This window comes from Trypanosoma cruzi, genomic scaffold (assembly GCF_000209065.1).
Source record: "Trypanosoma cruzi strain CL Brener 1047053516027 genomic scaffold, whole genome shotgun sequence".
In the NCBI taxonomy this organism is placed as follows: Eukaryota; Euglenozoa; class Kinetoplastea; order Trypanosomatida; family Trypanosomatidae; genus Trypanosoma; species Trypanosoma cruzi.
Window position 1 is genome coordinate 124,207 of NW_001849499.1, and position 13,459 is coordinate 137,665.

The following is a 13,459-nucleotide window of genomic DNA, read 5'->3' on the forward strand; positions in this document are numbered from 1 at the left end:
TTTTTGGGGGGGGTTTGGGGGGGGGGGGGTCAAAAGCCTGAGGGAAGAAAGAGAGGCGCAGTCGCTCATCGTTTTATTTGACTTTAACGGGGTGTATTCACATCTTGTCATTTTGCGCGCGTTTTCTTGTTTTCTCCCTCTTTTTCTCTTTTGTTGCTTTAGGCGTGCGTGGGTGGATTGACCCTTGCTGGGGATGACTGCATCGGCACGTGAATTGCGGGAGCGCCTCGCCCGTGAACAGCTTGAGAAGGCCCGCTCACTGAAGGTTGACACGCATGAGCAGGCCGTGGAGGCGATGCAGCACTTGACGCTGGCAGTTACGTACAAACCATTTTTTGTCAATGCGCTGCTTTTTCGCGCCCAGTTGGCGGCACGGCTGTCTCGCTACGACCACGCCGTATCGGACTTTTCGCTGGTAATACAGTTGGAGGACCATGGCTTTGACCGTCGTCGACTTGCAGCGGCGTATGGGGCCCGTGGAAACGTGTTGCGCAAGATGAACAAAATTACTGAAAGCATCATTGACTTCACGCGGGCGGCGGAAGTTGAACCGGATAACGGGACGTGGTTGTATGAATTAGGCATTTCTTACTTGATGCAGGGCAGCCGGGCGCTAGCTCAGAATTTTTTTTCGGCTGCGCTGGGGGAAAAAGTTACGGGTCGCATGACAGAAAACGTGCGATTCCGAACCCTGATTTCGTTGGGCACCTGCAAGTTGACCGCGGGGGATGTGAACGGTGCAGAGTCGGTGTTGACGAAAGGCCTGGAAATGCAAGAAACTGCAGCGTTGCATAATCTTCTCGGCATTGCCCGGTTTAAACGTGAGGAGTACAAGACAGCGGTGCAGAATTTTCAGAGGGCGTTGGAGTTTGATGGTCTCAGCAGCGATTACCACATCAATCTTGGTGTCTGTCTTTTTCAGTTGGGTTCCATGGCGGATGCTTTCAAGCAATTTGAGAATGCCGTACTTAAAGGCGCAAAACGAGCCGTAAATCATTTTTTTCGTGGAAACACGGAAATTGTTCTCCAAATGTACCCACAAGCCATCATAGACCTGGATGAGGCGATTGGCTTGGATGCCTCACGGGAATCGTATCACTACTCCAAGGCGTTGGCTTTTATGGAGGAGAACCGCTATGATGAGGCGAAGAGGGAGCTGGAAAGAAGTGTAGAGCTGAATCCCACGTTTCGTACCGCATGGATGCATTCTGGTCTGTTGCACTTTTTACAAGGCGAGTCATTTGCCGCTCTTGATTGCTTTACACGGGCACTGGAAATTGGGGTGGATGATGATCTTGTACATGAGTGTATTGGACTTGTGTATTGCAAACTGAATTACTTTGACCTTGCGGTGGAGTCGTTTACACGATGTATTCATCTTCATCCTGAAAATCCTGTTTTTTATTTTCGTCGTGGCGTTGCACTCATTGAGTATGGTGATTTGCATGGCGCATATATGGACCTGCACGGGGCGGTCCACAAGCACAACTTTCATGATCAACAAACATTGCATTGTCTTTCTGTTGTCCTAAGTAAACTCGGCCGACATTCGGAGTCGTTGGAATACGCGAACGAGGCTGTTTCACTGGATGCGACAAATTATTTGTATTTACTTCAGCGGGCGGACTGTCGGTACACGTTGGGGGACTACGCCGGGGTCTTTACCGACATCTCACTTATTCTGCAACTTGGCCACGAGAGTGCGGAATTGTACTATTTGCGTGGCCGTTCCCACTATGCGCTGCACGCCTTTCAGGATGCGGTGGATGATTTGTTGCAGGCGGCCACGCTTCAGCCCCTGCTAAATGACAAGGCTGATTACTCTTTTGCTCTTGGCGAGGCATATCTGCACTCTGGGCGGAATTATGATGCTGCTGAGGTGGCCTTTTCGAAGGCCATCAACTCTCACCCTAACCCTCCATCGTTTTTCTTTGACGAGCGAGCGAAAGCACGACAGCGTCTCGGTGATGCAGCGGGAGCGTTGGCGGATCTGAACGTTGTGCTGCGCGAGGATGAGAGTGATCCCACGGTGTTGCTTCGACGATCTTTTGCAAACAAGGCACTTCAGCATTATGACGCGGCGGCAAGGGATTTTGAGAAGGCAAAGTCGATCGATGCTGTTAGAGACGCGTTGATGTGCATTCCATATGAGTTGTTTTTCACAATTGACGAAGTTGTGTGGGATGTCACAGGCTGAAGTGAAGATTACACACATGTGCGCAAAAGGCAAAAGAAAAATAAAATGTGAATTCTCTGTCTGAAGAGGTGATGAAGGGAGTGAGCGAGGGTTGCAGTTCATTACAGTTACATGTACAGCGGGGAACAAGGTGACAGCAATTTGTTTATCATTATTTATTAAACGCATTCCTTTTTAATGTCTTGTTGTTGTTTTGCCTGCAGCAGCAGCTAGTGACTTTATTTTTTTTGTTTGACAGCCTTCTCTCTGCGTTATTACTTTTTTTTTTGTGTGTGTGTGCCTTTCTTCTTTTCTTTTTTTTCTTTCTTTTTTCTTCTACCGTCATAATTGAGCGAAATGAGTGGGGCGAAGGTGGGGGGAAAAGAGAGAGGAAAATTTACTTCATTTCCTCGTAGTAGTATTTGCAGGTTTTCTCTGCTCACTTCCTTAACGAGCCCGTGTTTTGTCTCTGTGTGTGTGTGTGTGTGTGTGTTCGTGTTTCTTCTCATCACATAAACGCGGAATTGGGATGCTGAGGTGCTGCTCGTCCCTTTTTTGTGCAGCTGTGTCTACGGATGCGATATTTAGGCGGGCATTCGGCTCGCAAAGCATTCTCATTGACCTCATTCCGGTAAAGAAGCCGATGATTGAGGGCTCGCTTAGCTGGTTTGTCGAGGAAAACATTGAGATTGTTCTTGTGTCGGGTGTGCGGGGCACATGCTCTGACGCGGTGACGGAGAACGTGAAGCGGACGGCGGTACATCTTTTGCAGCAGTGCGGGGATGGGGATGCGGTGAAGGGTTGCCACACAGTCAGGCGATGCATTGAGGGGGCGAGGGCGACGCGGAACCTGCTTCACCGTCTCGACCTTCAGGTGCGTCTACGCATCTGGGGCCCGATGGTGATGATGATGATGATGGAGGAATCCTCGTCATCGTCATTACCCACTAAAGCAGCTGTGGCAGCTAAGGTAAGATCTGAGGGGGAACGTAAAGGGGAATTACACTGTTCAGTTTATGAGGCTGATGCGTGGGACCCTTATAGAAATGAACGACACATCATGGATGTATCGAAGTCGCCATCGGTGCAATCCTTGTGCGATCTCCTGCGGGAGGCCCTACGGATTTTGCGACGTGATGCGGAGGTGAAAGGCCAACAGTTTGCTCTGGCCTCATTTCAAGAAGCAAAGTTGCTTTTTACAACAGCGATGCCTGTAGCCTCCATATATAGCGGTATTTGTTTCCCCCAGGGAACAATATGGGGGGAAACGGGGGGCGCTTTTTCAAAGGATCCGGTACTGCGAAATTTGCTATGTCCCACAACCTACGCAGTGGACATGGAGTTCCTCCGTTATGAAAGGGAGGATGCGAGTGCCTTTGGTGTTATTGCGGGCAAATGGGCGATACACGATGATGCGGGAAACACAGAGAGGTGTGACGTGCCATTGATGACGCTTAGGGACAGAGGCGGCCTTATGCATCAAGGCAGGTGCCATGAATTAGTATGCCAAGAAAATGAGATTCTAGATGATTCTGCAATCAATTCATTGGAAGATGCGGGGTCCTTTGTTCGTACGAAAAATTTGAGGGATCCTGAGGTTGTTTCGACGCTTTTGTGTTCAATTTGTTCACAACCGCTTCTTCAAATTTTGCTTTTTCATGTCTCTTGTGACATTTTGTGCGGCCAATTAGCCCCGACAAAAGCGGAGGATTTTGTTGCAAGTTGTGGGCGAGTTGGTATCGATGCGTGGCTAAGTGAATGGGGTCACCCCGTGACGGTTCCTATGGCACCGCGTTGTTTGAAATACCCTAATCCTTTTTTATTTCTGCAGGAGTGTCTGCCACTGGAATTTGGCACAAGAGCGATGATGCTGGCATCTGTTGGATCTTTGCATTTTGGATATCATCTGGCCGTCACGGCTGGTGGGCGTGTATCGACAATTGTGGGTGGTTTCAGTTCAGCTGCGACGGCGTTATCGACGCTTTTTCCATGGCACGTGGCCACACCACAGCGAAGTTCTGCGGTTGCGGAGCCGACGGATCATGGTCAAAAGAACACCCAAAATTCGAGTAATTCCCAGGCAAAGAAGGAGGAGAAGGGCCCATCGAAGTCACGTAAGACTTCCAATGAGCACGCTGAGGCAACCCCCTCATTTGTCGTGGAGGTTATTGACATGGAAGCCACACTTAGAGCTATGGGCGTTGCCTCAGGGAAGTTTAGTCAGGATGTTGTGGAGTATTCGGATGCGTCAGGTCGGACTCTTTTTCGGTTTGAACAGATGGACTCACTGCAGGGGATTGAACGATTTGTGAAGCGTCTTCGGCGAAGTCAATCTCCATGTTTTGCTTCTATTTTCGTTCATAACAACAAGAGAGCCTCAGCTCTTCTCTTGTGGCGAGCCTTTGCTGGAATTTCAGCGCATAAAGCGCCACACTACATAAAGCGTATTCGGATCCCCATACCTTTAGTTTCAGATGAGTTTTTTTCAATTCGCTTTTCGGGTTTGCTGGAAATGGAACAAAAAGATTACGCATTGCTTAGCATTCTTGAACGCTACTCCAAAGACCCGAAGCAATGGCCTTTGAAGCGTCTGTCACCATGTTTTTTTAACCTATGGCGGCTGACGCGAGGAATCATTGAGGCCATTCTACGTCATGATCCACTGTTTTGTTACACCATTAAGAGTGCTTCAGTAGAGGTGCAAAATAATGAATTTGTCTTGTCTTTCTACTCCGGGGATGAGAAGACCCATGAGACGCACATAAAGGAGAAGTGCTTTCTCCAAGAGGTGCGGCGTTGCTTTGCTCAGTACGCCGCACGATGGGATATCGAAGTCCCTTCTATTGAGACAATGGCATTTGCGTTTATGGAGATTAAAAAGAGTTTATCGATTTCTTTCAGGGCTTTTGTGACGGCATTTTTACAAAATAGCGTGATGTTGCTACAAAAAGAATCGAAGGCGTCGTTGAAGCTCCAAATTGTTGATGGCGTAAGGATTAATCTTTGTAGTGCTACTTTTGCCCAAAACGAACCGGTGAAAGAGATGCTTTCCAAGACATTTTTGGCGGAACAGTTCCCCGAAGCGCTACCGCTAGTCCACCTGCTGCAGCGGGCACATACTTTTCTTTTACTTATTACTGGAGAGGGGGAAACGTTCTTTCGGTGTCAAGACACCACTGAGAGACTCGGCTTCCGCTGGGAGCTGCAGAAGATTTCCGGTGGCGTGGAAAATGTGACGGTGTTGGACGCGGCGGTGGGGTCGTCGCGGTTCGAGGCATTAAAGGCGCTTTTGGAAAAAATCACTGGTGAAGGTGAAGGTGAATCCTTCCGTGCAGCGCTCGGCAAGGGAAAGGCGGTTCCCACCAGTCTGGCGTTTGCGAGGACGATTGAGGACTATCAAGAGGTGCTTGCACAAAAGCTTGGGATGAAGAAGATTATTCATGAATATGACGTGAAACGTAAATTGCTGATAGTGAGAGGAGTCCACGACAAGGAACTTGCGACCGGGACCAAAGAAAGCATCATTCGAGTCATTTCACTCGGTAAGCTGTGTTCTGTTGGGGATATTATTCACAGGTACTATCGCAGAGAACTTCATCTTGCCGATCCACCGCTTTTGGAGGATCATGAGCAACTGCGAACCGCCTCCTTGGAATGGATATACAAATTGTGCCAGACACATTTTGCATTACCGTTGCCACCGCTGGAAAAATCAATTGTCATACAACCAGAGAATAAGGGATGGAGGGTTGTACTGCGTCTTCCGGCGAGACTTTTTGCTCTTGAAATATCAAATTATGTTGAATATGCTTTCTGGGGGCGTGGAAAAAGTGAGGGAAAACGTGGCGTTTTATGCGTCTTTTATAAGGCAATATATGGTGAGGCACGGGAAGAGGTTGAACGGGTTTTGTCTCAGGCCCACTGTGGTGAGCCCTTTTCTAGAGACGGTTTCTCCACCTTCACTAAGGGATCATCCACAGCTGAGAACAGGAACAACACCGTCATTCCCCAGCAACTTCAAAAAAGCAACAACGGCAGCAGGGGTATTATTGCTGCTGATGGTAAGAGTAGTAGCGTAAAGAATGGTAGTGGTACAGCGGGAATAGGGGCGGTTTCCAATTTGGGTGCCAACTGCATGTATGCTGAACTTATGGGATTGATTTCCTCACAATTTCGACCTCATGTGGGTTACGATGGCGTCGTGGAGTGTCATTTAAGTCACATCACTGGGTTTACTGGTCGTTACGTTTGTTCTCCGGTCCAGGAGGGAAAGTTGGTGGGGCTGTTTGGTGTGCCACTACGTGCAACGATGTGGTTGCCCTTTCAAATTCTTGCTGTGCTGCTTTCGTGTGCGCGTCGACTTGTTCCTGATGAGAAGTTAGAAGCATTAATATTACGTAATGCCGCGTCTTGGCCGTCACTTTTTCTTGACACGGTGCAGAGCGAACGTCTCTTTTGCACCACTTTTTTACGGCGTTACTTGGGTCTTTGTATATTTGAGGAGAATGATTTGGATGAGCGGGCGGCGGTACCAGGCACGTTATATCTTGTGGAACGCACAAAGCAAATTCGAGTCGATTGTTTTGAGGCGTCGTTGTCGCTTTTGCAGACGCCATTGCCGCCAAGCTTGACGACATTTTCAAAAATAATTGCATCCCACAAGGCTGCCACCATCTCGAGAGCGGAATCAACCATGTGGGGGATTGTGCTACAGCAACTTCCGCGGCTGGACGCAGTGCAGGCAGAAGATTTTGACAAGGCTGTTCTTCAGGCCGTTATGCGGTCTGCCAATGAAATTGCTTGCTAGAGACAATGACAACACGAGATGATGGGGATTATGTGGTGGAATTATTATTATTATTATTTGTTATTTGGATTTCTTATCTTTTTTCTGTATCTCTGTGTGGGTGTCTTTTTTTTTTTTTTGCCGTTGTTTCCTGTACATTTGGTTGGATGGCCAGTGGTTGGGTTTTTTTTTTGTTTGATTTTTTTTTTTTTGTTTGTGTTTGTGCATGTTTTTTTTTTTTCCTGCAATTATTGGGACATTGTAATTATGCTGTTATTATTGTAATTAATAATTATTTATTTATTTTTTTCTTTTGTGTGATTTTTCTTTTGTACATACGCATGTGTTCTGAAACCCCACATGCCAGTATGGGGGATGATTTTTATTGCAACTTGAGGACAATGGCAACGAAGTTTACGACCGAGGAGTTGGAAGATTTGGCGCACGTGGACCTCGATGAGGCTTTGGTGGAGGCAAATATATGCAATAATACGTTTGACGCGGAGTTGAGCCGTCGTGTGTCTCAAGAGTTGTGTGATGATTTTGTTCAGACGTTCCTTGGCGACGACGCGGTACCATCGTTGCACCTCCAGATGCAAGACTGTGATGAGTCTCTCGCTGGCATCGAACACATCCTTGAGCGGTTTATTGTCAATCTGGAGTCGATTCAGCACGACATTGGAGATGTGCGTGAACGGCTGAAGCGGATTGGGGTCAGCCTTACCCACGCGAGGAAGGCAGAGCAGGCGGTGTGGAATGTTGCGTCACGTCTTATTGTGCCACCGGACGTGGTGCGCATTATTATTCACTCCAATGATGAGGAGCTCGGGCCGCAGTTCAAGCTGAGCATGCAGCAATTGCTGATGTTCCTGCGTTACCGTAAAGAGGGGAGCTGCCAAATTGAGTCCGGCGCAAAGACACTTATTTCCTTCGCCGCGTGTCGAATTTACGCCGAGCAACTGGAGATTCTTGACCGCCTTACCGTTCATGCCTGCGTGAAGACGAAGCGGTTTCTCTCAAAGAAATTGACTTATCTTAGCGTTAGGAACACCAATGTGTATGTTCAACAGGAGCACGTTTTAAAGCCTCACGCATTTTATGTGCACTTCCTTCGAGCCGCCGTCCCCCTTTTGCGGCATCCGCATCAAAATGGCGAGATGGACCCTGAATCTCCGGTACTTCTGCCATACCGCATTGCCAAGGCGCTGTATGATGAGCTGCGGGGCGAGTATACTGAAATTATGTCGCAGTTGTACCTTGACCGATTCCGACACTATGTGATGAGTCTAAATGCGATGGAGAAATCCACCCAAACCGTAAATGCCGGGGTTTCCCCCGTTGCGTATGTTCTTCCTTTGCTTATTGAGTCACAGGGGGTGACACCGTCAACCGTATTTGAATTGGGCGAGCGTGCCGCCATCCTGAACGAAGTGCTCAGCCCACCTTTGGTGCCTCTGTTGGAACGAGCTAAGCGGAGGCTACATTTTTACGAAGAGACGTTTCGCTCCTTAAATGTGCTTCTGTGCGACGCTGTGACACATGAGTTCCTTTTTACTTTTGCGTTTTTCTCCGGTGATATGTCCATCTTTGTTGACGTTTTTAAGCCCACCATTCAGTTCATTGTGGATTATGTGTCTGAAGTGATGCTTGGTCAAACGGGTGGCTCTGTTACCCGTGCAATGCGTGACCAGTTCCCACACACATCAGTCAATCCAAATTGTCGTTACGACTGTTACGGTTTGCTGCTGCTTATTCGTCTCTGTCATGACTTTCGTTCACTTATGAAGGATGTAAGGCGGCTCAGCTGTCTTGAAGGATTTTATGACTCCTTGTTGCTATTATTGTGGCCGGCGTTTCAGCGGAACTATGAACGGCAGATGCTTTCTTTACGATCGGCTGATGTTATGAGTCTTTCGCGTGTTCTGTTGCGCCGTCAAGGTAGTACGGAATGTGAGTGGGTGAGGTGTATTCATCCATTGAGTCAGCAATACGCGGCGTTTGCCTTGTCGCTCGTGACGATCAGCTCGGGCTGTGGATTTGATGAGAAAACTGACGAAAGCAAGCTGTCACTCCGTTCGAACTCTGTGGATGAAGTGAATGGAAGTGCTGAGAGCATGAATAATGCGGATGAGATTAATTTTTCGGAGTTGCAACGTATTGCATGGCGTGCGATTGAAGCGGAACGCGTGTCTGATGCAGCGGACAGTGCATCCCGTTTCGCAGTGCTTACAGGGAATCTTAACTTCATGCGAGTGGAAGTTCTGCGCTTGCTGCGGGACGTAGGACAACAATTGGCTGAGAGAGGCGCGACGCATCCAGAGACTCGTGAGATGTACGTTCTTGCATTTTTGCTAAACAACATTCGCTGCATTATGTTCAGATGGAGCGACTTTCTTTTGAGCAGCGGTTCGTCATCACTTGAAGAGGACTACCGAGCGCTTGAAGAGGTTGAGCGAACGCAGAGAAGTGGGTATGTGGATGCTCTTTTGCGGATGTATTTTCCCTTCCTTTACCATGTCGTGCAGCAGGAGGAGACTGCGGAGAGGGATCCGGCAAAATTTTTGGAGTCTGCGGATGCCTTCGCACATAATTGGAAGCGTGAGCTCGACGATGTTTGCGGTGCGGTGCGATCGATGGTTGCAGACTCCGGACACGAGGGTGAGCTGCTTGCAGAAGTCTGCATGGAGGTGTTGCTGCGCAACACACGTCTTCACGGGTGCGTGTCGCGGGTGTTTGCGGCGGCGTCGTCCTCTTCCTTGGATGCAGACGGTGCTAGCCGCCCAATGAGGTCTTTTATTGTGACAAACCAACAGATGCTGCAGCACATGCGAACACTTGCAACTATTCCAGAGGATCAGGAGGAAGTGATGCCAAGTGTGTAATTAGGAGGGGGAGAGAGATAGGCCTCCCGCGGCGTACCAGTTGTCGTATGCCGTTTGCCTCCACTCCCTTCCTCCCGCATGTGCGTGGGAACACCTGACCGTCCTACGAGGACATAGCAACAAAAAAAAAAATTGTATGAGATGCCGAGTAGTTGTTTATTCCTTTTAGTGTCATTTATTATTATTATTATTATTATTTTTGTGTGTGTGTATCCGTATTTCTTTACCCCTCTCTTTTTCTGTGACTTTTTTCCTATTGGGTTTTTCCTGTTCTCATGGATGTACTGATTTGTAGGAAGCTTTAAAAAACTGTCTCTGCCTGCACTGTTGGCTGGTGGAGGGCGGCGTGTTGTTTTGTTGGTATTTGAGCAATCAGCCATAAATAAATCATACTGATTTTAGCGGACTGCGGCAGGAAAAAAGAAAAGGGAAGAAAGAAAGTAAACGGGCCTCATGGATTATTTGCGGCAGTGGCAGAAGCGGTGGGAGGATTTGCCGCAGCCGCGAAAAATCAAAGCCCTGCGGCTGGTTGTGTTTGGGTGTTATTTCCTCGCACTTTTATTTTTTGTTATTTATGCCTTTGGGGGAATTAGAAAGCAGGTGAGGGACCCTGCGAGAGCGGTGTTGTTTATGGAACCCACGCCAGGTGCTCTCATGGCACTGCGACATCTTGCGAAGCGTTCGGATGTGTCGATTGCGATGATTGTGCTAACAGTAAACGCATGGAATTTTAACCTCAACGCCGCGTATGACAACACGGTTGCGTTCCTCGCCATGCTTAAGGAGGAATCCTCCTTAAAGTATCATATCCCCGTGTATTATGGAAGCAGTGTGGCGGAGGTGAATGCTGGGTATGATGATGAAATTGATTTTTCCATGGGCGGCGGTAAAGCGTCAAATACGACCGCTTGCACATACCGTCGTGTGATTATGCCTAGCCTGATGTTGGAGGCGGATTCCTTGTTCGGTGCATCCGAGTTGCTGGACAGTGTGCCTCTGTCCACTCCAACCAGTAGTCATGGTAAGAGTGTTGGCATTAGCGGACAATACGAATTCTTTGATGTTGCGCTGTCGAATTATTTGTCGAGTCAAACGGCGGCGTTTTTGGTGCTTGGACCATTGACAGACGCAGCGGAGTTTCTGCAGCGGCATTCTGATCTTCGAGCCAAAGTGAATCGTATTTTTTTTGCTGGTGGTGCGATAAAGGCGGACGGCAACACGCGTCTGGTGTATCCACCCAATCAGCGCTCTGAACAACACGCCTTTTTTGACCCGCTTGCGGCAAATTATATTGTGGGCGGTGCGCACGGACGACCAATGGAGCTGTTGCCATTAGACGCTCTTCCACAGTGGCCACAGGCATTGTATGACTCTCTTATCGGTTCCCGTGCTTACCCGTCCTCATCGTCCTCACTGGTGCCCACTTCTGCACAGGTAGTGGCACGCGCTTTCACTGGCTACAGCAAACGGCTTGGAATGGGGAAGCTGATGCCCGTTGAGATTTTGGCGGCATCGTACTTTGCCGATGTGGTGATACAAAGCGGAGCGATAGTTGCCGACATGGCATTGCTAGTTGCGAATGGCTTTTCGATGTCTGTGGATGGCCTCATTGGCGCGCCCAGAAGCGGGCAGTCACAGGAACATAGTTTCAAAGTAAGGGTTGTTTTGCGTATTAAGGAAGAGACGTTTTGGTCTCGTTTAGAGGCTGTGGACAGGCTGAGTATTTAGCAGTATGGCACCGTTGTTTTTTTTCCCCTTTCTCAGTCTTTTTATTTTTCTCTTTATAGTGGCGCAAATTTTTTACTTTGAGCCTATCGCTTCTAAATTTTGGTCGTCTTTATTGTTTTTCCAGTGGGGTTTTATGAATTTTTCTCTGTAATCTCACTCTCCCTCTCTCTCTCTGTAAGTGTGTTTGCTCCTTCATTCCACTGCTGCCTTCTCTGTATTATTATTATTATTATTGCTGCCTCCCAGAAAGAAAAATAAATAGTGGTTATATAAATATAAACTTATCCAATAATATTTGTAACAAAGAGGGCGATATAAGCGACAAATCCCACGGTGGCTTGACTTCTGTTCATCATTTCACGCAACGGAAGGAATAAGAGAAGGCGAAGGAGGGGGGAGGGAAACTTTTGACGAATTCATATTCATAGGAGCTAAATTTATTTATTTTGTTGCGTGCGTGCGTGTTGTTTGTTTTCAAGCGGGCGCAGCAGCAGCAACTGCGGCAGAAGGATAATAAAAACCTTTTTTTTTGTTTTAAAAGAAAATCATAGATCACAAATACATAAAATACTTCAAAAATGAATCTTAGCAGCAATGGCAACAACAGCCTGCGGACAATAGACATCAATTTGGAATTTTTTTCTAATGGAAAGGGGTTTTACCTGCCGCGACCGCAACAGAATTTAGGAGGCAAAACGGAACAACAGATGGCACGGCAGGTGGCAAGCGGCAGGTCTGACACTTCCACTCAGCTGAATTATGATGAGGTGCGAAGGGGTTTGCAGAATGCGCTATCGCGCGTTGAGCTTCTTTGTGGCAACAGCGCAGAGGGACGTCGTCAGCTTCTTCAGCATGAGCTTTTACGTCTTTTCCTTTCTGCCTCTGAGGAGACTAGGGAAAGATTGGAGTTTGTTCTTAGTGATGCTCCATTGAGCTACCGCGTACTGGAGGTTTTGTACCTTCGACGCCGTGAACTCTGCACGGGTTTTGAGTATGCCTTGAGTGATTTTAAATGTTGGCTCTCGCTTGCAATGCTTCTGGATGAGCCAGATTTTATTCGGTTTATGATGCAGTATGCGCAGGAGTTGGGCCCATGCTCGAGACAGAGGTTGGAGGATGTCATGTTTGTCCACGAATCGAGCTCTAAATCGCTCTGTCATGCGGTGCTTGGTATACGTGCACCCGGAGAAGGTGCAGTTCCATTTGATTTTCGTTACTATAATTTCATGCTGGACGACTTGATTGCGATGGGAGATGAGCCCCCGCATGCTTCACTGATCTCGTCGGTCCAACGTGAGGTGACGCTTTCGATGCGCGAGCTTCACGCGGAATGGCTGCTTCAAGTCACCATGGCGGTGAATTTGAAGTTGGAGACATTCTTCCTCGCTGTGGCTATTGTTGACCGTTATTTGGCAAAGGTTGCGGTAAAGCGTGAGCGACTTCACCTTGTGGGTTGTGCCGCATTACTTCTGGCATCGAAGCAGGAGGAGATTTTTCCGGCTTCACTTCACGCATTAGTCCGTTACGGTGCAGACCACTTTACAGTTGAAATGTTGGTCGCTACGGAGTGCCAACTGTTTGCCCAAGTTGGGTTTGATGTGGTCTTGCCAACGCTCAGTGCGGTGGGTATGGGGATTCTTCTGCAGCAAGACACCGCTCCAAGTGAGGCGCAGCGCAGTTGTCTTCTGTACGTGCTTGCTACTCTGGCTATTCGCACGCATTATCGACAGTACAAACTCTCTTCACTTGCCGCAGCCGCTGTTTACATGAGCCGCGTATGCTTCGATATCCCAACCGGACGACCGTGTGAGGAAGTGCTGTCGCACCTACCGCTGATAAGGGCTGCATTGAGTCGCAATCCAGCCGTGGGATCCGGAGGCGTGCACG

General features: G+C 48.3%; 5 protein-coding genes across 5 annotated transcripts, besides 7 other annotated features; all 5 read left to right on the forward strand.

The window, feature by feature from the left end:
• Positions 1-13,459: a sequence feature (heterozygous, non-Esmeraldo-like haplotype).
• On the forward strand, positions 194-2,197 carry Tc00.1047053509507.10 (hypothetical protein, conserved; the record flags this gene model as incomplete). The annotated part of the gene is made up of 1 exon (XM_802479.1): positions 194-2,197. The coding sequence occupies one exon, from the start codon at positions 194-196 to the stop codon at positions 2,195-2,197; it is 2,004 nt and encodes a 667-aa protein (XP_807572.1).
• Positions 2,479-2,512: a sequence feature (T-rich).
• Positions 2,647-2,669: a microsatellite.
• Tc00.1047053509507.20 (hypothetical protein, conserved) lies at positions 2,706-6,983 on the forward strand (the record flags this gene model as incomplete). The annotated part of the gene is made up of 1 exon (XM_802480.1): positions 2,706-6,983. The coding sequence occupies one exon, from the start codon at positions 2,706-2,708 to the stop codon at positions 6,981-6,983; it is 4,278 nt and encodes a 1,425-aa protein (XP_807573.1).
• Positions 7,037-7,202: a microsatellite.
• Positions 7,146-7,203: a sequence feature (T-rich).
• Positions 7,236-7,272: a sequence feature (AT_rich).
• Positions 7,304-9,844, forward strand: Tc00.1047053509507.30 (hypothetical protein, conserved; the record flags this gene model as incomplete). The annotated part of the gene is made up of 1 exon (XM_802481.1): positions 7,304-9,844. One exon carries the CDS (start codon positions 7,304-7,306, stop codon positions 9,842-9,844), a length of 2,541 nt encoding a protein of 846 aa, XP_807574.1.
• Positions 10,020-10,042: a microsatellite.
• On the forward strand, positions 10,298-11,572 carry Tc00.1047053509507.40 (hypothetical protein, conserved; the record flags this gene model as incomplete). The annotated part of the gene is made up of 1 exon (XM_802482.1): positions 10,298-11,572. One exon carries the CDS (start codon positions 10,298-10,300, stop codon positions 11,570-11,572), a length of 1,275 nt encoding a protein of 424 aa, XP_807575.1.
• On the forward strand, positions 12,151-13,459 carry Tc00.1047053509507.49 (mitotic cyclin, putative; the record flags this gene model as incomplete). Its single annotated transcript, XM_802483.1, has 1 exon — positions 12,151-13,459. A coding segment is annotated over one exon (1,309 nt), but the record flags the coding sequence as incomplete, so codon positions are not given.